The sequence below is a fragment of the Chamaea fasciata genome, unplaced genomic scaffold (assembly GCF_029207755.1).
Source record: "Chamaea fasciata isolate MVZ Bird 193981 ecotype frontalis unplaced genomic scaffold, bChaFas1.0.hap1 SCAF_1, whole genome shotgun sequence".
Taxonomy (NCBI): Eukaryota; Metazoa; Chordata; class Aves; order Passeriformes; family Sylviidae; genus Chamaea; species Chamaea fasciata.
Genome location: NW_027094086.1, coordinates 62,596,305 through 62,619,906, shown reverse-complemented (window position 1 = coordinate 62,619,906; position 23,602 = coordinate 62,596,305). Strand labels below are relative to the sequence as shown.

Here is a 23,602-nt window from a genome sequence, read left to right as displayed (position 1 = left end):
TTTGTAGGACGGTACCTTGTTTCACCCACAAACCCAGAAGTGCCTACAAGCCGAGGCAAATGCTTACAATGGGAACTCAGCACCATTGTTGCGACCTTGTACCAACTCGGACTACCAAAAATGGTTCTTCAAAGAAAGAAGTTGATCCAGATGTTGTCTAGGATATAGCTGGATGCAAAAAAAAAAAAGTGCTCTTTCTAGTCAGCAGTTAGTCAGCATTTTGAAAATCTCGTGATACATTTTTGTATGGAAAGAACTGTAATTAGTTGACAAGCCTTGGATCTCGTTTCCTGGAGCTTTAGAAGGCACTAAGTATTGAGAGCTTCATAAAGGGCCACAGAATCTGCTCCCTTTGTCTTTATTTGGCAGCTACATAACTGCTTCTGAAGTGTCTTAGGTTCTTTTTACAAGTGACAATATATTTTTTTAATCTACTGTGTGGAAGTAAGGCAATCAAAATAATTGCACTAATGTTAATCTGTCAATAACTTAAAGTGTTTATTTTTCTACTAAAACATTCTGCAGTTGGGTCTTTTAACAGACAGTAGTTAATAATTATTCTTGTCTTTTAAATACCAAGAAGGTAAATGTAGGCCATATTCTGCCCTAAGTGACTACCACAAAGCCCTCACTGAAGACAGTGTGGATTTACGCATAAAGGCAGAGTATGTCTGCATGTTTTTGCACAAATAACAATCTAGATGCATACAGATTGCACATGCTTGACAATAATATACCGTAAATGTTCTGACAATTTTAGATGTTCATGGCACTTGACAAGTTTCTAATTATGCTTAAGGTTGATTTGGGAGTAAAATGGGGATTTTCTCATCTTTCTTAAAAGCAGAAGGCAACAATATTTAAAGGTGATGCTTTGGGGAAAGCTATTTAGTTTTATATGGACCCAGCTATGTGGCTGTGTCCTAGAATGCACAACCAACTTTAACATTATGTGGGTTTTCAATGTGCATAAGACTTTCAAGATAAGACCTGCCAGTAATTCTTTTGAAAAAATTTCAAAATTGCAGTTAAAGAAAATAAATCTTAAAATTTAAGTGTTTTAATTATTCCTGTAAAAACTATTATATTTTAAAAGTGGTTTTGCAACTGATTTCTGTGAATTACAGCTTATATTAATACAAAAAGAATTGTCTTTGGGGTATAACTTGCATTTTGTGTGTGAAATCCTTTTAGATGAGTTGACTCTATGGTACTGTTGAAAATGTGGGGTGTAATCTGCACCAGTACAGGATGGTTTGTGCCCTGGTGTGTGGGATCTGCCTTGCCCCATCAGACAAGGAGTGTGTGTATAGCAGTGTGTCTGGCCACTGACCATCAGCATTATCATAGGTTGATTAGAAGAGTTTCAGTTCAGCTCATGAGAAGGGTTTCTCTGTCAGATGGAGGAATGCCTATGTGTAGAAGGATGAAAATTTCAACCATTTTCTCCCTCAGAAGTCTTGGCATCTGTTTTGATTAATTTTGTATGTGTTTTGTTATTTGCTTTTGTTCATGTTTTCTGTAAAAAATGTTCAGGCTCTTCTTTGAATCCCCGTAACCTCGTCACTTTGGCATACCTATTTATACGACTGGGGTTTTGGGGCAGGGTTTCTGCCTGTAGGAGATACATGTATAGGTTCTTCCAAAGTCTTTCTTACCCATGTAGATAGAATGTTTTTGTGAGCACCTTTGAAGTTTTGTCTCTGTGGACTGGACTGATGAAACTGATGTTAGAATTAATAAAATATTTTGTGATTTGGTAGAGTGGGAAATGTCTTAACAACTTTTTTTTTTTTTTTTCTGGTGGTCAGTGGTTTTCATTGGATCATTTTGCTGATCTCTTAGGCCCAGATCGCTACAGCACTTGGGAGAAGACAGCTTTATTTTATGCTGTCTCAGGTTCTGTTTCCTGAACTCAGTAATGGTTCTGTTCACCCGGTAGCAGCAGTGGTTTACACTTGTGGAGCCACAAATCAAAAGTGAGTGGCTGCATGAGAGAACAGCAAGGATTTTCTATTAATTTCTGCTTTGCCTTCTTGACTGCTGATTGAGCAATGTTATTAACTGATAAAAGCCCAGCTACTAGAATTATAGCCAAGGCTCTCACTTGACCTCCACTCTCAGTGAGGTTTTCTTAGTCTTGGGATTTCAAGATTTCATTATCAGATGGTGGTATGCAAATGAAACTTAGTAACTGGAATTTATTTTCTATACATCCTTTCACTTTGCCCTTGTTTAGAGGGAAGTATTGATGTTTTTGGCTTCCTGCAGCTAAGATGTTTTCACAAGTGCCAGCAAATCGGCTAGCCTAGGTTGCATATTTTCTAGACAAACACACTTGAGTTCAAAAGCAAACACTGAACATTAGCAATGCCACCAGCTTGCTTCCTCTGTGTTGGCCTTTTAGTCCCTCTACTTACCTTTTTTTATTCCTTGGTAGCCTTTTCTTCTTCTCACCTCACTGGAGTTGTATTAATGTCTGGCTTCAGGTTTGGAGGGTGAAGGACTCCACCAAGCATTCGAATAATGAAGCACATCTTCAGACTTCCTTTAACATTTCCAGACTTCCTTTTGCAGGAGGTCAGGGCTGCCTGCTGAGGAATGGACTGTGGACTTTGAACTTCTCTTGAGCAGAGATGGGGCTGGATGTCTCATAGAAATGAAAAAATTGAAGGATTTCAGTTACAAATCAATGCTTATTTCTTAGTCTTTCTATTCCTGTTTTTTTTTTGTTTTGTTTTGGGGTTTTTTTTGTTGTTTTTTTTTTTTTTTAGAAAGCCATCCAGAATACAGTCAGGTGCCTAATTATCATATCTATTTGAAATTATCAAGTAATGATTTTGACTTTTTTTTTTTTTTCATTTATTCACTCACCAATTTCCTTTCATTTAAAAATTGTGGATCTTCAACATGGGCTAAAACTTACTGGATTTTCACTTCAATAGAAGACCGTACATGAACCTTCCTTCTAAGAAATAAACCACTAAACTAAAATACACCTCTGTATATGTGGCCTTGGCTGAACCATTATGCTGGGGATTGTTAGAGCATGCACAAACACCTGGGAACAACAGCCATCATCGTACATGCATCAGTTAACATCAATTGGAAATAGTATTCCTTGCTGGCTCTGCTGAAAACAGAGACTCAAAACTGTGTTCAATTTTTCTTATATTTATAGGAAGAGGTAAGATACACTGCAAGGGGAAATTCATGTTGGTTGATAACACCAGGACTGATGAGATTGTGCTCCTATTTCCTACTTATGAAAACATGGGCACTTGCACAGTGATAGTGCTTGGTTGGTAATTTAAAATCTGATGCTTTTTTAACTTCATTTGCCTCTCTCATGGCCTTTAGATTTGGAGATTAACTTGAAGTTAGCTGAGCTTTGTCCTGATACCCTGATATAAAGACATGGCAATCAAGGTGTCTGGACAGATCATGCAGTTGTGTGTATACTCTTGCAACTGTGCAGGTTTTTAGCAGTGTTTGAGAATGCTGTATACTCTTGTAACAAATATGGAACTTTGTGCCAGCAAGTTAACTGAGGTAGGTGGGAAAGCCCTTGGGAAGGAGGGAAAAGATGGATAGGAGAGCTCTCCTCTGTTCTGTTGAGGTGCAACAGCAATAGCTGAGTTTGAATTACAGCACTGCAGTGTTCTTACATTTCTCATTTACAGAGGAAAAACATCACGCACGTACACACAGTACTAAAATTACTATGCCTAGATTAACAGTTTTCATTTTTTTTAATCTGCTATTCACTGTTATTTTTATGAATAGAGAAAGCCTAATTAGACCAGTCCCAGTCAGCACTGACAGGAATTGCATGGCTCCAGGATTTGCAAAGCTGACTGGAGATAAAAACAGGGCAGGATCTTCTCAGTGACCTCCCCAAAAGTAGTAAGAAGATGAAAATACAGGAAAGTACATACAGGAAGTGAGTTGCTGGCTTAAGGTGCTGCATGACATATTTTGTGAAGCATCAAACCATCTCCCAGAGTGGGAGTGGACTTGCTGAAGGTGCAATTTATTTGTTGTTGTTAAGGAAAAACCAGTTTTCTGAGTTTCTTGGCTTTATCCATGGTCTGAAGATATTTAACTTGCAACTGAAGAAAAAGTGGTCAAGGAAGTCATACCAGCACAGATGCTTAAATGTGAAATAAATTAATTAGGTACTCTGTGATGAGCAAATGTAAATATATAAAGAACAAAATTGTTAATTGTGCGTACACTGTGAGAAGACTTAGTAATAACTGAGAAATTGGAAGCGATCATTACCGGGAAGATACTTGACAGTGTTTTTACAGAAATATGGTTGCAGGATTCACATGATTGAAGCACTGAAATGATTGGGTAACATGCCAGGAAGAAAGTGACATTTGATTTTCGAGTTAAGAGAACAGGTTTTAAAATTCCTGTGAACTGATCTTTTAGCCAACAAGGAATAAACAGAGGGTGTCTGATGTGCACCACCAAATCAGAATATAAAGCTTTTTGCCTAACAGATAAAGGATATGTGCTGCTTCAGAGGATTTCATCCTAGGGAATGCACTTTTACCAATTTGATGGTAGCAAAACATTCTGGGGATTTCTAAGGAAAAAAAAGGCAGCTGGGCCACTGGCTCCGGCTGACATAATCTTTAATAAGCAGTTTGGTGCAATTCTCCTTTAGCCCTCCTTTTATTTAAAATGAGCTGTTACCTGGGCATCTGTTTTGCAGAAACACAGCATAGTACCTAAGAAATTTCTCAGTACTGAGAATAGGAAAGAAGCAGGCTTTACAAAATATAACTAGCATAGAATCATGTTGAAAACATATGTGGACAGCATGAAACTTTCTATCAAATTAAATATTTAGGTGCCAGAAATAAAGGTTTTTGTGAAAGCAAAAGTTGGCGTCAGTGTGTCTATTACACTACTATTTTTAATGACATGATTTTCTTTCAATACATTCCCTGGTTTGCGCCGGGGGAGGGGGGGGGGGGGGAGGGGTGTGGTGCTTGGCTTTGTGTTATTTTGTTTTTGGGGTTTTTTATTTTGTTTATTTTCGGTCGGGTTTTTTTTTGGTTTTTTGTTGTTTTTTTTTTAACGAAAGGTGGAGAAACTCATTTTCATGCCTCGCTGATACACAAGAAGAGTTTTCAGGAGCTTACTTCAACTAATCCTCACTGTTCAATATATGGCCTCATTTTTATCCCCATAACAAATCTCTATACTGAAAAATAAAAGTTATTTTCTTAGTGTGAGTTTCCTTTTTTGTTTTCGGAGGCTGGGGGGGTTGGTTTGTTGTTTTTACAGAACTTGAATGCTACACTTTCTTAGCATTTCCCAGATACTTATTAATCTGTCTTCACAGTATTAGCATAAAGGAAGAGCACCCTGTTTTACTGACAGGGAATGCAGCAACAAACAGATAAAGGTCAGAAGTACCACATTGTTAAATACTAAATTGTAAGTGTTAAATACTAAAGTGTAATTTGAAGTGCAGCTTTGCTTGGTTTAAATTATATCCAGCCATACTCCAGACCTCTGCAGCTCCTAGATGCATTTCTCCAGCACTGGCCTTTGCTGTGCACTGCAGGGACACCAGTGTCAGCTGGTCTCTGCCTCCCACATGAGGGCAAGCCTTGAACTTCACACTGAGTGGAACTGTCCAGTAACTCTTTCCGACCTGTCCTGGGAAAAGCAAGGAGATGTATTTCAATCTTCAGCTAACAAAGGGACATTTGCTCCTGTTGCAGTAGTAAAGAAGGACGTCAAGCAGTTGCTAATAACGTCCAAAATACTAATTCTGTTGTAACACACAACCTGGCCTCAAGCTTTCTTTCAGAAAGACTGGAAATTGCTTCCAAAAACCCCCAGATCTTGGAAAGCTGATGACGGTCCAGAGACTCTGTGTGTGCGTGTGTTAATAAACTACCAATATTGTAAAATGATCACCAAATTGACCCAAGTAGCTGTAGTTCTAGTAGCCAAGTACTGGTGAAAATTACGGAATGATACAGTATCCAAGCAGTGAAGAAAGATTTTCTGTGAAAAGAATTTTGACAGACAAACTTGCGTATCACATTGAGAATGGCAAAACATCATTTAGCATAGGATATTCTGGTTAAAAATAGCATTACACAAAATCAATATGGCACCTATTCCTGTTGGCATCCTAGGAATGTGCTTGGTGTTATGATAATCAGTTTTCTGGAAGAAAATGAGTTGCTGGAAAGTTTGCAGGTGACAAATTGCTGGACAAGTCACTTTTACAATGAAAGCTCATGGTTTGATTTATTCTAGTGCAAGATCAAATGCACAGGAGTAAGGAGGTACGTGCTTTTAGGCAGTATGGATTCAAAACATGGTGTGGATGATCTCATAAAGAGACATCCCCACAAGGACAACACACTGTCTGGTCTGCCTGTAGGGATTCTGTTTCCCAACCTGCCAGCCTGCCCAGCCTATGGAACTGGCTGGTACTGAGGGACGTGCTGAAGTTGCAGTTTATGACTCAGTGCAGAGAAGTCGCAGGATCAGAAGGGCCAGTTCAACATCATATGGAAAACGGAGAGGTGCATTGGAAGTGCCTCCAGGAATGATTCTTGAGGTGAGGGAAAGTTTGCCTTATTATTTTACAAAAGCAAAATGTGATTAATCTTAGCCCCTGTGTGTGGGAGAAGATCACTGACACTACGTCCCCTTAAGGTAATAAAGGTATGATGAGAACTAGTGGTTCGAAGTTGGAATAAGACAAATTGATACTGAATATGAAATGGACCTTTTAGCAAACTAATTAATGATTGAAATAATTTATCAAGAGATGTGATGGACCCTTCATTACGGATGCCTTAAAGTCAACACTGCTGGATGTCATTCTGAGTGAAAGGCTGTAACGCAACAAGTGTTAAGAAATTACTGGTTGAGGGCTTTTACCCAAGGTCAGATCTTACAATCTTAGAATGTATTAATCCATGAAAATTTTTTCCATTTTATTGCAGACATGCTGCCATTGCTGTGTAATATAAATTAGATGTATTAGGTTGATCTTCAAAGGTTTGCTCGGAGTGACCTCAGGAAATTTATGAATATGTATAGAAATTGGGGTGCCTAAGGCAGGGTTAAGAAAAGTTTTGCATTTTGCCTCTATTGCCTCCTGTGAGAGATCTACCTGAGATGAAACAGATCTGTGAACTGCTGCTCTGGGACTCTGCAGACCACGGATGTGGGTGGGTAGTGTGAACGTGGGGTGGGGGGAATAGCCTGGGAGCAATGCAAAAAGCCATGGGCTGTCTATGGGATATGACCCACAGCCACTGAGATGTGGAGACAAGTAGTTGGGCGAACAGGCGTGGAAAGGGCTCGCTTCCCACAGGCTATTCACAGGGTTGCGACAGCCCTCGGGGAAGTTCTGAGTCCTGCCGTCCTGCCGCAGCCTTATTTTTTTTTTTGTTTTTCTTTTTCTTCCTTTTTTTTTTTTTTTTTTTTTTTTTCGGTAACCCGAGCGGTGTCAGGCTCCCCAAAAATCGCCAATTCTGCTGGAAAAGAAACCGGTTTAAAAAAAAAAAAAACCAAGCAAAAAACACCAACCAAAAAACCCAACAACACCACCCCCCCCCCCCCCCCCCCCCGACTTCTGCTCTAACGAAACGCCCCGCTCCTGCGTGCCGCAGAGCTGCCGTGGCCCGGGCTGGCTGCGCGTGTGCGTGTGCGGGGTGCCGAGCCCGAGTGGGAGCGTGTTTGCGTGCCGCGTGTGCGCGGGGGAGGGCGGGGAGAGTGCGCGGAGCCCGCCCGCACCGGGCAGCGCTGCCAGCGGGCTCCGTGCCTGTGCCGGGCGGCTCGCGCGTGGGGACGGTGCGGGGGCCGCGGCCGCCGCCGGCCTCCCCTGCCCGCCCATGGGCAGCGGCCGCCGCTCGCACCTCCCCACGCCCGCCCGCGCCCGCCTTGGCGGCTCCACCTGGAGAAGGTGCCCGACCCACAGGCAGCGAACGCTGATGCCGTGAAAGGGGGGAGCTCGGTCAGGCCCCCGCCGCCGCATACTTCGCTCTGCCCCCGGCCGCGCACCCCGCCCGGCGGCTTTGCCCGGCCCGGAGGAAGGAAGGGCGCAGGCGGCACCTCGCGCCCGCGGCGGGGGCTGCCCCGGCTCCCGCGGCATGCGGCATTAGCACCCCCGCCCCGGCTCGGCACCGCTCCCCTCCTCCGCCTCCCCGGCTCTAGCGGGGGCTTTTTCCTCTTCGGCGTTTTCTGCCGGAGCATCCTTTTTTTAATTTTATTTTATTTTATTTTTTTCCACCCTTTTGGAGGAGGAGGAAGAGGGGAAGGAAGGAGGTGTTCAATGAGGGCTGCTCGGCTCCCCGCCCCGCGCCTGAGAGGTGCTGTCCCTCCCTGAGCGGAGAGGGGGGACAACTGCCGGGGAGGTAGAGGCAGGTCCGGCTCCCTTGCGGTGCCGCCGGGGAGAGCGGAGGAGGGTGGTGGGGAGCGTATCTGTGTGTGCGTGGTGGTGGTGGTTATTTATTTATATATTGCTCCTGGTGGTTGCAGCTGGCAGACCTGGGAAGGAGTAGGCGCCATTGCCAGAAGGATTATTGCCAGGGGAGGGGAGGGGGGGGGGGGGAAGAGAGAGGAGACCCCGAGGCTCCCGAGGAAGCGGAGAGAGGCAGATCTTTTCCTCCCGCCTTGGCTTCTGCCGCCGGGGGATGCGCCCAGACTGAGAGGGGCTCGGCTCTCTTCCGCCGCTCAGCCCGTTCCCCCACCCTCAGTGCTCCTCCTCCTCCTCCCCATCCAGCAGCATGCATCCCTCTCCGCGGCGACCGGTCGCTGCCACCTCCAACCCTGCCATGCTACTGCTGCTCCTGTGCCTGGGCTGGGCGCCGCCGGGCTGGGGCTGGCCGCGGGGCAGCTCCCGGGGGGCGGCCGGGCTGCCCCCCAACGCCACCACACCGATCTCCATCATGGGCTTGATGCCGCTCAGCCAGTCCGAGGAGGACCAGAAGAGCAGGATCGGCCGGGGAGTGCTGCCCGCCGTGCAGCTGGCCATGGATCAGATCCGCAACGAGTCCCTGCTGAACCCCTATTTCCTGGACCTGAGGCTCTACGACACGGAGGTAGGGACCGCCGCGGGCCCCGCGCCGCCGGGCGCAGGGGGAGGCGCCGCCGCCCAGTCCCGGGGCGCTGCGGGTGCAGGGGCGCAAGGGCAGCGCGGACGCCCGGGCCGGGGCTGCGGCTGCCGGCGGGGCCGTGCGCGCTGCCTCCGAACCGCCGTGGCCGCCCGGCCCCGCAGGCTGCCGGCAGATGTGCGGGGACCGGCGGCGGAGGGGGAGGACGTGGAGCCGGCGGGCCGTATGCTGCCCGCCCGGTATTATCAGGAGCGGCTGCCCCGGCCGCTGGGGCATGGCCCGCCGCCCCAGGAGCGCCCCTGTCCGGGAGTCGCCTGCAGCGCGGGGGTGGGCCAGGACGGGTGCCCGGGCAGCGGAGGTGCTTGGCGGTGACGGTGGCTGGGATCCGCTGCCCTTGGCACGCACGTACAGCGGTGGGAGGAAAGCTGCCTCGCCCAGCGAAGCCGCGGCCGCGTCCCTGTGCCAGCCGCCACCCGCTCAGCAACAGATGCACTCCGGTGCTCCCCCGCTCCGCCAACGGGATAACGCTGCCAGCCCGGTTTATCTCATGCGGCGACGGGACGCGAAGGACAGCGGTGGCAGCCGTAGCTTGAGGAGGAGGCGGGGAGGCTCTCGCAGGGTTTCGCTGAGTTTTCCCCCGTCCCTGCCCTCCGGCGGGAGCGGCTGAGCGCTCGCCCGGGGGTGCGCGGCGGGCGGGCGGCGGCGGCGGAGCGCGGAGGCGCTCGCTTCTCGGGAAGAACTAAATTTGCAGTGCCGGTCCCCGCGAAGCGCCGCCACCGCGGCGGGATGCCTGCCCCGTTCCCGAGCGCTGCCAGGAGCCGGCCGTCAGGGCTGGGAAAGGGGGGAGCCTTGCTGAGCGAGGAAACACATTCCCTTTACCTGGAAGAGAGAGGCAGGGGGCGAAGCGAGGGCTTTGTCGAGTTGGTTGCCACTACCACCCGCCCGCAAGTGCCTTTGTTTTTTGTCACAACTTCAGTACCTGTGCGTTCGCGGAGGATACGCGCGGGTCCGGTACCGGGGCTCCCCTGAAGATGGCAGTCGCTTCTTGTGTAATGCTGGTGGCCGGGGCTCGCTTCCAAGACAACCCCCAGTAAAGCAAGTGACTGCTGAAAATCTTCCCGGCTGTAATTTAAGGAAGCCTCTGTCTGCTCCCCCTCTCTTCTCAGGGTCCGGGCGGAACAAGCTGAGAGCAGCAATGACAGGCTGTACTGCTTCGTGACAGTGTTTCCGTCCCTGGAATGACTACCAAAAGCCTCTTCTTCCAGGGGTGGCTGCTTTTTATTGACATAAATTTGTCATAGTGGTTTTTTGGTTTGGTTTTTTTTTAATTTTTTTTTTAATATCTCTGAGCAGAAATGCATGGAGGGCAGTACTGCTGCACTTAGGAAGGAGCAGGCTGCCATCCTGCTGTGTTGTGTGAACAAGACTAGATAGTGACAGGGAATACAGGGGAGATCAGCCTAGAGTAGCTGCTTGTTTCCTTAAAAAATGAATCTCAGGGAACTCTGCAATTGTAATGAAAAGAATTGTGGGGGATTTTCTAAATGGTATTGCCTGTCTCATAAAGTGAGGTGTGTGTTAGGAAAAACTCACAGTTCTCCTAATCGTGTTTTCATGATGTTATTCTATGTTAGTTCTTCCCTTGGATAGAATTATTACAAAAATTACATGTGCACAGGAATTAGAGAAGCCTAGGCAGGATGTCCCTTCTTCATACAGTAATATCTTAGTCAATAAGGTGCTACACTTTACTGCAGTCAAAATATTATGATTTCCTTAATTGAGATTTTTGGTTCTGAACTAGGTAGTTATCACTAAAATATTCAGGAAAAATTACCCTGTTTGTTCTGGAATGAGTATCAGTTTCTTTAAAATTGTGTTTTTACTGTTTTGTACTCCAGGGACATAAGAAATCAGGGTCATGTTGCTAGCTTGCTGTGTTGCTTTGAATGCTTTTAAGCAATTAATAAATGGATGGTTATGGAGTGCTAAGTCAAGCAAACGTATATGTTTGGACTACAGTTGGATCATTATTGTGTGCTTAATAGGGACGAGTAAATAAGTTAGTGTCCATGAAGAGTGCTAGATTGACTGCACCCAAAAGGAACAGGCTAATGCCTGGAATAGCCATTAAATACCTAATGGCAGCACAAACTTTTTCACTCACTTCAGACATTACCTTTTTCCTTCGGTGCACTTACGGTAAGCAGGAAGGTAGCTGGCTCATCATGCCCACTTGATTCTCAGCCTATTTTCTGAGGCTGCCAATAAATAGATATGCTTGAAGTGCCTGGATCCTTATCATTGCATAATCAGAGACCAGGGAGTACTTCTCCCTCTCAGGGCTTCACAGGTGGTGCTTGTGACATTGTTGGCTCTTGAAAGAGAGAATGTAGAGCTTTGAGCACATGGGATTTCTTTAATAGCTTGAGAAATAATTGCAGCATATTTATAATGCTCAGGAAATGCATGGCAGTGATTTACTAACTCATGTATTCTCTCTTACGTCTCTCCAAAATCCCCCACTGTTGCAGTCTGATCCTTGTATTGCAGTTTTCCGTAATGCTTTAACTAAGTGCTTGTGAAAAGCAGTAATGAAAATAAACAGACTGGATTTTTTAATTATTTTTTTTTTAATGCATTCAGGTTCATTCTGTCAGGATTGAATTGAATATTCTAGCTGGCTTGATAGTTCTGGTTTGTATAAAGAAAGCATTAAAATGCCTTTACTTTCTGACCAACCATCTGAAGAAATGTAGTGTGTCTTCTAAGGTCAACTGATGTTTGTCAGCACTTGAACTCGTTAACCTTTGAGGACATGAGCAGCAGCTCTAGTGTTTTTCAAAGCATTTAAATTGAATTAAGCACTTAAGTACAACGTTTAGTTTGTCTCAGTCGAGATTGTGTGAATTACATCTTTGTTACGGAATATGACCACAGGTTACATCATGTACAAAAATGCAGAAGCCTCTGTTTTGGGTATTTTTTGATCTTTAAATGTGCTTGGAGTGTGATCCTGATCCAGTCCATTTTGTTACTTTGTGGGCATGTCTTTATCTATTTGGACATTCCTATGCAGACTCAGCCAATAAAACGAAGCTCGAATGTAGGCATTTGCAGAACTCTGGTCTAAGTGACTTTACTTTGTGCTGTTCATTTTAATGAGAGTGGCAGTCTCTCTCTAGATGAGACTCTTGGGCAAAATGTCATAATTGTGTTATTTTAGAAACTCAAGAATTTATAAAGTGATCATCTCTAAAGAGTCTCATCCAAACCCCATTGAAATTAATGGCAGTAATGTACTGATTCCAGCGGCCCTTGGACCAAGTCCTAGAAGTTAAGGGTGCTTGATGGTTTATGGCTTTAGATCAACAACCATGATCAATAGTACAATAGTTCTTTTTTTTTTTTTTTTTTTCCCATCCCTATGATTGTAGCTTTAGTTGGTTGAAAAAGCAAAGAAATATTTCGCAAAATAATGAAAGAAAAAAACTCTACAAGCACTAGATCTAGCTCAAGGTGCACATAAATCAGGAACGATGATTTCAGCTTCAGCACCCTGGATACATCTGTTGGAGGAAAAAAGCAGAATAACCCTAAAATAGAGGAATTAATCATTCTAGTGGACCCTATTATCAATTTCAACAGTATTTGATTTGCATTGGGCAAAAACTGACCATATAGTAACGGGAGGAAGAGGCGCTGTGGAAGAAGGCAAGGGAAGTTAATGGAAATTGGATATCTGTCCTACATCTGGACATCTTCCCTCAAATGTGCACTGGATTTTCTGATTTCTTGTAGGAGCAGTGCTGCAAGTGGTGCCCAGACAGTATTAGTTTGTTTTGAATCTAAACATGTATAGTCAAGAAAGCACTTGTTTCTGAAGACCAGAGTGAGTCTTGTCAAGCTAAAAAAAATCTTCCTGAAGTAAGTGGATATATTATCACAAAGAGGAAAGAATATTTGTCCTGAGGGGGGTGAATTTATTTCATTTTCTCTAACTACAAAAAATACCTTGTGATAATCATCATATAATCTCACCTTTGTGAGATGATACATTCTAATACCTTTAAATAGTGGGTTGGCATAGAGGGGTGAGCTCTGGAAAATGCACAGGACTCCACAAAATCTGAAAGGAAACATGAGCTTATTGATATTTGATGCATATTTGCCTTTTTCTCTTCTGTAACTACGTAGAAAGTGCCTTTCCTAATCTATCTGACAAGAAATTACAGTCTAGGTGTAGTATGTGTAGACTTTATCTTTGTTTTCTTCTTTGTTTTAATAAAAAAGTGCATGTGTTTTCAGTAAAACTCTCCTAGCTTAAGGAAGGCTGTGCACCCATCTGAGTCATTCTTGGCAGCTGTTCTAAGCTTGAAAGGACCGTGAGCCCCCAAATAAAGACGCCTCTTTCAGAAAGTCCAGTTATGAGTGGTGTCAACAAAAATCCACTCACGTCTTGTTCCTGCAAATGGAAGTAAGAGAACTATTCACTCTTGCTAAGTATGGGGAACACATTCTGGAAACAGGAGAGCAGGTTTGTGTCAGTGGTACAGAATAAGGTGTCTGTCCACTGGAATGCCATGGTTCTCAGAGAGGGACAAACAGTACTGGTTGCTGTCTGAAAAACTCCACCATTGCTGTAACAGGGCTGAGCAGGGGCACCCCCACCCCCTAAGGAAGTGCTTGTGATGTGTTGGTTAGGCCCTCTGTCTTAGGCATTGGTCCAAGTCCCTCCAACAGTGCCTGGATTTGCAAGAGGAAGCATGAAGTACCAAAGTCAAGTGGGGTCTCTGGGGGTGAACCCTGTCATGCTTGTGAGTGCTCTGAGCACTAAATTGTCTGGAGCCTTATTGTGATATCTGGACTTCTCACAGTGGGACAGGCAAGGCTGTGTTGTGGTCATCTGAGGGTAACAGCTGAATACACAGGAGATGTCAGGGTCTGGAAGAGAGTCCAGCTTACAGCAGACAGAGCTGGCAGACATTTGTTCTTGTATCATCAGGTGAGCATGTGTCTGGCATATGTTGAGGTAGTTGGGTAATTTCTTACCTTTAAATGTTACCGAGTACTTGTGCTGTCTGATACTTGCAGAGAGTGAGGCATTAAAATGCACTGTGCTGCCTGTGTGGTGACAGTCGCTGTCTGCTCCGCTGGCGACACTCTCTTGGAAGGGACACACTTCTTTAAATAGTCAGTGTCCCCTTTGACTTCCGTGTAACATGACTCCCTTTACCACATAACCTCCTTTTGCTTCAGAGTTTTGTAAACTTGGAGGGAATAATCTAAAAGTTAAGTGTTGATGTTAATTCTATGCTGGCTTCTCCGCTGATGTTAAGATGTGGGTGGGGAGAGGAGAGAAATCATGTATTCACTGCACCCACTCCTCTGGGTGCGGATCCCAGACCTGCAGAATGTATATCCTCTAAATATCTCTGCAAAGAGATTAAAGCCAGTTTCTGGCATATGTCTTGCAATTTCTTGTATAACTTATCCTATGCATGCTGCAAAACACACTGTTATGGAATCTTTTGATTCAAATGCCAAACACGCTCCATCAGCACGGAAAAACTATTTTTTTTGGAATAAATCTAGGACGTAGTATCTATCTGCACTTGAAGAAAGAGTAGAAGGGCTCTGTCCTCTTATATGGTTATCAGTCAGAGTTAATTACTCAAGTTCGTGGAAAAGATGGGGTGTAATATCCTGGTGATAACTGTGAAGAAAATATTTGCAAGAGGAGAACAGAGAGGAGGGAGCTAGATGAGAGACATTTAATTATGGCATGCACAAAGACAGTTGTTGATACACTATTTATATTGTTTTAATTAAATACATGTACCTGTTTGAAATGACATCATAAATAGCATTGCATGTCAAGGCTGCAAAACACCATCTTGCATTAATAATGAGTATAATGATACATGTGCATATCAAGCTTGCTTTGCTTTCAATTTCATTGCTTTATGGATGTTCCCATGGCATGAAGCAGAAGAATAATGCTTTTGGAGCAAACTGTAGAATCTGGGAACTAAACAGATCTTTCATGAAAACTCAGGTGGAGCCCAGTGCTATGACAGGAAGGAGATACTTTTCCTTAGGAAAGGTTGAACCATTTCATGCAGAGGTCTAGCTCAAGGAATCAAGTGGTGGAAGTTAACAGAGGAAAACCACCCATGATTCCTTTTGACCTGGGTAATTTTTGGGGCAGCTGGGGTTAGCAGAGATCTCTACTGAGATCAGCGAGCACAGCTATGACTCAATGGAGATGTCTGCTAATACGCAGCAGCTCCATTTATCCCAGGAAGCCTATTTCAGACGGTGGGATTCCAAACTGAGATGGCACAGTGCACATACATCACATTTTTTCAAATTTATTTTTGTGCTAGGAATCTTGGAACTAAGTCAGTGACAGAGCCTGAAACTTTTCAGCAGCCAGATGAACTGTTCTCTGATTCGTGGATCTAGCTGAGCTAAAAATGAGATTTGCAGTACTTTTGTGGTTCTTGGGCTCCAGCATTAATGGCCCAGTAGCCTGACTCCTGAAGCAAGCTCATTCAGGGACACCATTGCTATGACTTAAAGAAGGCAGTGCCCTTAAGAACAGGTGGAATACATTTTCAGTCAGCCTCTCTCTCCCCTTGCCATGGCACTGGCACTTAGGGGCTGCCTTCTTTGCTAAGCAGGGATTTCTCTACTTGAAAAGCCTTTTGCTGTGGGTAGGATCTGCTGGATTTGGGGACTGCTTGATACTGCCTGCTAAGTGGAAATGGGACATGCTTACCGGCAAACACTTTTTTTTTTTTTTCTTTCCCTTGTGATGGAATGGCCATATAATTGCATTGCTAAGTCAGTGATTGATGTTCAATTTCTGTGCCATTAATTTTTCATTATTTCTGACAATTTTATCCATAGTATTTTTCAAACAAGTTTTCTCAAATGTGAAGAGAAAAGCTAACAAATTAAAGATAAATATCCACCTTCTGCCTGAAAACTAGACTCACAAAGAATGAAGAATATGGGGGATAATTCAGCAGGGTTGTCCAAATTGTTGCTACTGAGGCTTCTGAGAGATGAAGGCCCAGATAATGGACTAATTGCTTTAAAGTGAACATCACGACTTTGAGTGATGGGATTAGAAAACTTAGATTTCTTACTATGGCCATGGTACTTTCCTTAAATAATTAATGAGTTCTAAGATCAGAGGACCATTAGGATTATCCACATTTTACAATACAAACCATGTATTTCAGATGGGGATTTCTGCCCACTCTGCTGCAAACTAGAATATGTGCTTTAGAAAACCTTTCAATTTTGTTGTAAGGATCCCCCAAAATCCTTGTCCCTGGACAACTTTTCTCTGTGATTTGCTTGAAATCCCTTTAAAGGTCCATTGTTATTTCCAGCTTAAACTCTGCTGACCCTGCAGCAGCTGAAGCTGAGAAAGCAGCACCTCCAATTTTTTTTCTTTTACATACACTGCCCTCCCTGCAATACCTTACCAGCTACAGGCTCGGGATGTCATCAGCAAAGGAGGGGGATCAAGGCTTTCTAATTTTATGGCCGTCTAGGGGATCCTTCCCTTGTATGAAGGACTCTGATGGATTGGATCCTGATGGAATCAGCAGACTTCTTCACTTTGTCAAATTGTCACAGACTTTATGTCAAAACCTCGTATGCCTGCTTCTTTGCAAGCTGAGTCTCCCAGGCTCATGTGCTCATGTGCTCTGTCTCTGAGATGGTTCTGCAGAACCTTTTTTTGATTCTTGGCTGAACTGATTTTCTTCTTTACCCCCACCTTCTTTGTGAGACCCTTTTTGCCACAATCCCCATCAGAGGAACTTCTTGTGTCTAAGTTATTTCCATAATTTCTTTCCTTTATTTATCAAATAATCACCACCACATATCTCTGAATGAGTATTTTTTTTTTTAAATCTTTTATGTCCTTAAAGGAGTTATGTATTCTAATTTACCATTTACTTAGGGTAGGCCTTGGCTTCTGCTGCAGCTTCGTTGAACTACAGAATTATGTGAAGATGCATACACACAATAGGTGTCTAAGTAACCATTTTACATCCAAAACCTCCAGGGAGAAGTAGTAAGAGGCCCCTTTTGGGATGCTAATTAACTTCCTTTCCACTGTTTACTGCTCCTGTTTTCACAGGGAATTAAGTGTTTTTCTAGCGAAGAATAAATCTCTTTATTTACTATCTTTATATGAAGGGACAGTTTTTGACAGACTAACACTTAGTCTGGTATAAAATACAACATGTAACATTTTTCAAGCATTGTCATTCAGATGTGCACTCGGGTTTATCTCACCAGCACTGTGTGGGTATATTTTAGTATACCCATATGGCATAAAAATATTAAGCTCTGTGTTTTTGTGGGGTCTTCCATATAATTTTAAAGTTCTGTAAAAGCACCTTGGGTTTTGCTTTCTGTTTTGCCCTGTGAATTTGGCAAGCCTGAAGTATTGATAATTTACAGGAGGTTGATCAAGAGAGAAAGCAGACTTCCTCTTTTTTTTCCCATCCATGTTCCCTCTCTCTAAAAATTGTATGCAGGACAAAATTCCATGTTGTTGGTGAGAATTTAATCTGGAGGGATGTGCTAGTGACAGCAAGACTTTGTGTGATGCAGTAAAGTAAATTTAGTTTCAATAGCTGCCTCTATATGAAGTGATACGAAAAGTTTTGCATCTTCTTAGCCAAGCTCCCCTCTGCTCTTCATTTTTTGCTGTGAAGCATGCTAATTGTATCAGCTCCACATCACTTTTTTTTTTTTTTTTTTTTTTTTTTTTTTTAAGATTTTCTAGTTAGGTCCCTGAATTAAAGATTTGCTTTCCAAAAGCATGGAGTGATTTGCATTTTCTGTCAACAACAGTGGGAATTGCTGAATGCTCAGCACTTTAGAAAGCCAGCCCACCTATGAAAATGCAGTAGTTCTATGAGGAGGAGACCTAGAATTGCCACTTTTAATTAAGAACAAAGGCACTCATCGTTACTTGCTTTACAGTTTTAAATTGCCTGGTGGAATAAAATGCTGATTTCACTCAGCCTTTGGGATAGAAATCTTTTCAGGATCAATGGCAGTATTAAATATCTTTTTAAATTAGATTATTACATCTCATGGATTTCGTAGTTGAGAAATATGCAAGGTATGGGTATTTTTAAAAAACAGCCAATCAAAAAATAGTCATTTTTATGATTAACACATATTTGAAAATGGTGTGCTTGACCTTGGCAAAAATACCAGCTTGTATGAGGTAAACAAAAGGAGTGACACGGTGGGAGTACTATGTCCCTAAGGCCTTGTTACTCAAGGCAGGTCTCTGTGGCTGGCACGATTCTGTCACTGGTGGGTATCAGGAGGTGTTATCTCAATGTCAGCAGAAGCCCTTACTGTAGTTACAACAGCAAACATCATTTTTTACCAGATCTAACAAAGGTGATTTTGTTAAAAGGGGATAGTTTACTGAAGGGTAGAGTGTGTGTTTTCCTTAACCACTCAAAAGTTTGGTTCTATGAGAAATGATTTTTTCATCCGCTATAGAGCAAGTTACAGATTAAGCCACCTCTGAACATTAAACTAGATACAATGAATTGTTGATTTTGGTTTCTTTTCCCTCAGCATTTTATGTGTTCTTGTGTCTTTCCCCTCAATCTTTTTGCAGTTTATCATCTTCATTCTCAAAGTGCTGCCACTAGAATTTTATCTATTACTTCAGGAGTAATCTCACCGTTGCTGTATGTACTAGTAATTTTATCTCTCTTCTTCGAGCTTTCAATTCAGAATGGAGGAAATTAATTTGATCTTTGTGTTGCAGTGCTGGGAAAGAGGGAAAGCAGGCAGGGAAATTTTCAGCCTACACACAAGGAGTGAGACACTAGGGATGGAGGCAAAACTAAATTTTCATTTGCTCTCTCAAAGTGAATCTCTCTAGATACAAGCAAATCTAGTCAGACTTGGTAAGACAGGTGGACGTAGATAGCCCGTGCATTTGGATTGTGCTATGGGAGGTAAATAATTTTATCTGGATAGCAGCCACTTAAAAAGCTGGGACGTGTTACAGTAGATAGTAGCATCTTGATGGTGAAGCTGCTCTTGGCACTAGGTAGAGGCTTGCTCTAAATGTCAGAACAGGAGTTGCCATCCAGGATAAATGTATTGGTTTCCAGTACATTACCAAGGTTTCTTAGGGTACGCAAGTGCTCTGTGCTGTAATTACACTGAGCGATTAAGCAACAAGAGCAGAGACACGTGGGACAAGAAAGGGTGAATGATAACCTGCTTTGAAAAAAAACCGACATGTGAGGCTGGGATTAGAACATCCTATAAATGTTAATGGGTGTTATTCAAGGGAGGGGAGAAGCTGTGTGTGGGAGGCATGAGGTGACATATAGCTTAAATATATAGCAAGCCTTTAATACAGTTAATACAGTCTATAATCAAGGTTTTACATGAACTAATAACTGTTTAAGTGATTTACAATTCAGAAATACTGATCAGGGGATTGAGAACTGAATTTTACGTGCTATAAAATTTGACAATAATGTGGCAAGGAGGACAACACTGAAAAGATTCCTCCTTTTGTCTTTGGAAAGTATTGGCTATGGACGACGCATTTATGCCAGATGTTTGGGGTTTTTTCTATTTTTAAGTTCTCAGGGATTGTGCTTCTACAAGGGAGCACAATTTCCTCCTACAGTTTCCCTCTCTGAATATTACTCAGTTTGTGTGGAACTCACAAAGGAGATGCCAACAGTGAGTCATCTGGTCACCAGCTCTGTCCTAAGGTTTTCAGCTAAATCTTGCAAAAACTAATGTACTGAACAACAATGATTGACTTTTGGTAAAACTCCCCAAAAGAGTGTAGAAGGCAGTGTTTAAGGTCAAATGGCCTTCTTTTTCTGACATTGGAATCAAGTTTCAAAATTAGTCCTATTTCAAAAACTTCACATTTGAGAAGTGGATGTAAGATGCAGTGAGTTGATTTATCATCTTAAAATTCACTGTTGTCATATTTTAGTAGTAAATTTTGAGGGTGTTGAGCAAAGTCACTTAAAAGACTCTGTCTTCAAATATGTAACGGAGGCTTAGTTATATGCTTTTGTAAGTATTAAGCCTCAGGAGATGCTATTCTGAAAATGAAGATTATACCTGTATGATCAATCATGAGCATGCCAAATGTAGCTATTTTATTCATATAAATGAGAACACACGGGCTTGTTTTGATGCAAGTTTTACAGGAGTAGTTAACAATAAAAATACTTTATAAGTAACAATTTTCTGGTTAGATAGATAAACGTTTCTGTCAGGAAGCAGATTTGCAGGACACAGGTGACAGGAGGCTGCTCTAGTTCATAATCTTGTTTGCTCCTTTGCCAGGCATGGGTTAAATTCAGCAATGCTGAGGGCACACAGAAATAGCACCAGAAAAGAAGAAGACTGGTCTAGGTTGAAGCTGGTCATGGATCTATAGAATAAGGTGATGCTCCCTTAAATATGTGCCCGTCCATATGATGCTGAAAATGATTTCATAGCCTCTGATTTGTCATTGCCATCTCATGAATTTAAAGTCACTGGCTAAGCAGCAGGGCTTCAGTGAGGTGTGGTGGCAGATTTGTGTCTTTTTGAGCTCTGAAGCAGGTATTGGATAGTCAAACCACATTATTTTGTTACCTACCTACGAGCAAAAGTTATGACTCAGTGGAATCCCATGTTCTTACTTAGCTGGTGAGAAGATTTGGGCATAGGAAGGAAAGCAGTTCAGAGTACCTTAGCTGCTGAGGTTTGGCAGCATGAATGCCTGCTTTCCTCTCCTCTTCATTAGTGTAGTCAATGCTGAAATAACGCTGGTAAGGAAGGCTGGTCCAAGGACTATTCACCAGCAAAATCCCATTTAAGCCTCTAAGAAAGGTATTAAATGGGATTTAAGCAACATCTTGGCCTATACTGGCTCTCTGCTCAGGAAGGATTTCATCTTAAGTTAAAAAAAAGTTTTAAAAGTCTGTTTTCAGTAATCACATTATAGAATCAAAAGGCTTAGGAATCAAAAATGCCTATTAAGTCATTGTGTTAAATTGTTGCTATGCAGACTGTGCTATCAGAATGTACTTCCCTGCTTAGTGTTGTGCCCAGACAACGTGTTTAATTTCTTGGTCTAGGAAATGTCCATAATAAATTTTGATTTTACAGTGTTTGATTTGGCCATAGCCTTGTACAGGAAGAAAAGCAGTATCTCCTTCCCCACACAAAGGGCTCCATGCAGCCTTGCTGTTTTCTGACTGTGGGCAATGGTGATGAAAAAAAGCAGAGGTTATGCAAGGTTTTTTCTCCACCCTAAGAGCATTTCTATTTCACCTTGTGTTTGTGTATAAGAATGGATTGGGCTCTTTCTTGTCCATCCAGTTGCACAGGTGTGTTGGCAGAAGGGTCACTGTGGACAGTTAGTGATTAATTGAGTGTATCTCTTGCTTGGAGCTATTTGCTGGGCCCAAGGTAGACATTTTTTGCTTATTTATATGTTATTATTTTGCTCTTTTTAGTTTTATTTATCTATTTGCTTCCATGTCCTCATGTCATGTGACATATATATTGTAATTGTAAATTAGAATGTTTATAGCTAGAATTTATGTGGAGATTTTCTGTAAAAACTTCTTAGTTGGATGTCAGTTTCAGCATAATTTGTTTACCTGGAACACCATGTTTTTAGAATTAAAATTAGACAAGCTACCCTTACTTTCTGCAGCAAGCTAATGCTTTCTTTTTTTTTAAATGTCAGCCATTCACAAAATAAATTGCCAAGCTCTGAACATATAATTTCAAATTTGATTTATACCAAATTAACCTTCTGCTTATGAACCCTTCCATTTGTTTTCCTTTCAGATTATTGAGTCATGAAAACCTTTGAGATTTTGGGTTTCCATCCCAGCTTGGCACAGGGAATTCTTCTGAAACCTTGGATTTTCACAAGATGGTGAAGCAATTTGCTTTCCATCTGCATATATAATGAGACTTGCTGAAAATCAGAGCTTTTTTCCTACTTGGAGAAGCAAGCATCTCCAGATTTCCTTCTTCTCTGTGCCCCTAGGCTTGGCCCTTGTATTTTCTTCTCTTGCCTATGGCAGCATTCCAGTAGGTGGGGGGATGGGGAGAGCTCTCCCCATTCCTGTGGATGGGGAGAGCTGGCTGCTCGAAGGGGGGAGAGAGGTGACCCAGGTGGCTGCCTCCACGAGAACATGGAATTGCTGCTGTGAGAGGGGCAAGGAAGATGCTGCCTGTTTGAGGGGTGAGGGAGGCTGGCAGTCTTGGGGAGCAGAGGTGCAGGTTCTTCCATGGTGTGGTGACTCTGTGTATAATCCCTTCCCACCCTGGGGAGTTTTGATTAGCAGCAGGGAAGATTTTCTCCAGCATTACTCTTTTCCCTGCATTTCTGTGTGTACAGCATCCATTCCATTTCGTAGCCAGGCATATTACTTGGAAAACTGCAAGTAGTGTGTTGAAATTACTTAGCTAGCTAAGACAATATGTGAAATGCCTGTCAAAAGCTACGTGCTTGTAGATGGGAGGAGCAGGCCTGAATGATGAGTTTTCTCACTACTACCACTGATTTTAAGGAAAGCATGGGGTTTCTGACAAAAAGCAGAACCAGGAAGATGATGTACGGCTTTGAGCTGATGCAGCTTTTGCACTAGAAGTATATAAAATATTATCAATATGCAAGACTTCATATTCTCTGTTTGATGTGTATGAAGCCAAGAGAAAATGTGTTTGTGCAAGATAAAACAAACTGAAGCAATCTTCTGACCCTGTGGCATACAGGTTGCTGTATGCAACTCAAATATGAGTTCAGTATGCAACCACTTTGATCAACCCCTAGAATATCTATTTTCAAAGGAATCATATGAGTTTGTGTATTGATTTGTCACCTATGGTTGAATATTTCTCCTACAGAATGTTTAAAATGACATGTGTTTAAAATTAGATTTGGCAGAGCAATTTGTCTAGAGATTATTCTTGTGAAGTATTGATTCACAGCACTGCTGTGAGCTGGATTACTGTCCAAATTGGAAAAGCCAGTCGTGGAGAGGTCTTTATCCTTTAATAACAATTAGCTGCTTTCTTAGAGGGACACAGCTGACTGAAGCAAAGGAAAGCCGCAAAATGTCGGGCAACCAGGGAATCTAAGGCCTTCTCTTCAGGGATGTGGACTGCTGGGGAAGGGAAAGAAAAAGAAAAAAAGCACCAAAAAAGATGGTTTTCTGGAGCTGGAAACTAGACACTCTGATGCTGTTTATGTTACTAGTAATTAGGTGCTCTGAGGAACTGAATCGGACTCGCCTCTCTCTTCTTGGGCTTTTACCCAACAGCTGCCTGATTGGTCAGAAAAACCTCACAGCAGAGGTGTTGCCTGCGGTCCATTTAGCCTTGAAACATTTATACAAGCACAGATGGATGCTGAAGAACTATGAACTCCAGGTATCATTCCA

General features: G+C 43.0%; 2 protein-coding genes across 2 annotated transcripts in view; both read left to right on the top strand.

Annotated features, from left to right (window-relative positions):
- Positions 1 to 1,772, top strand: part of GALNT12 (polypeptide N-acetylgalactosaminyltransferase 12) — a 47,155-nt gene extending 45,383 nt beyond the window's left edge. Inside the window, exon 10 of the mRNA XM_066184955.1 lies at positions 8 to 1,772. Within this exon, the coding sequence (XP_066041052.1) occupies positions 8 to 145 (138 nt within the window). The 3' untranslated portion in view covers positions 146 to 1,772. The remainder of the gene's footprint in view (positions 1 to 7) is intronic.
- Positions 1,773 to 8,738: 6,966 nt separating this feature from the next.
- GABBR2 (gamma-aminobutyric acid type B receptor subunit 2) overlaps positions 8,739 to 23,602 on the top strand; it is a 458,172-nt gene continuing 443,308 nt past the window's right edge. The window contains exon 1 of the mRNA XM_066184941.1: positions 8,739 to 9,095. Within this exon, the coding sequence (XP_066041038.1) occupies positions 8,781 to 9,095 (315 nt within the window). The 5' untranslated portion in view covers positions 8,739 to 8,780. The remainder of the gene's footprint in view (positions 9,096 to 23,602) is intronic.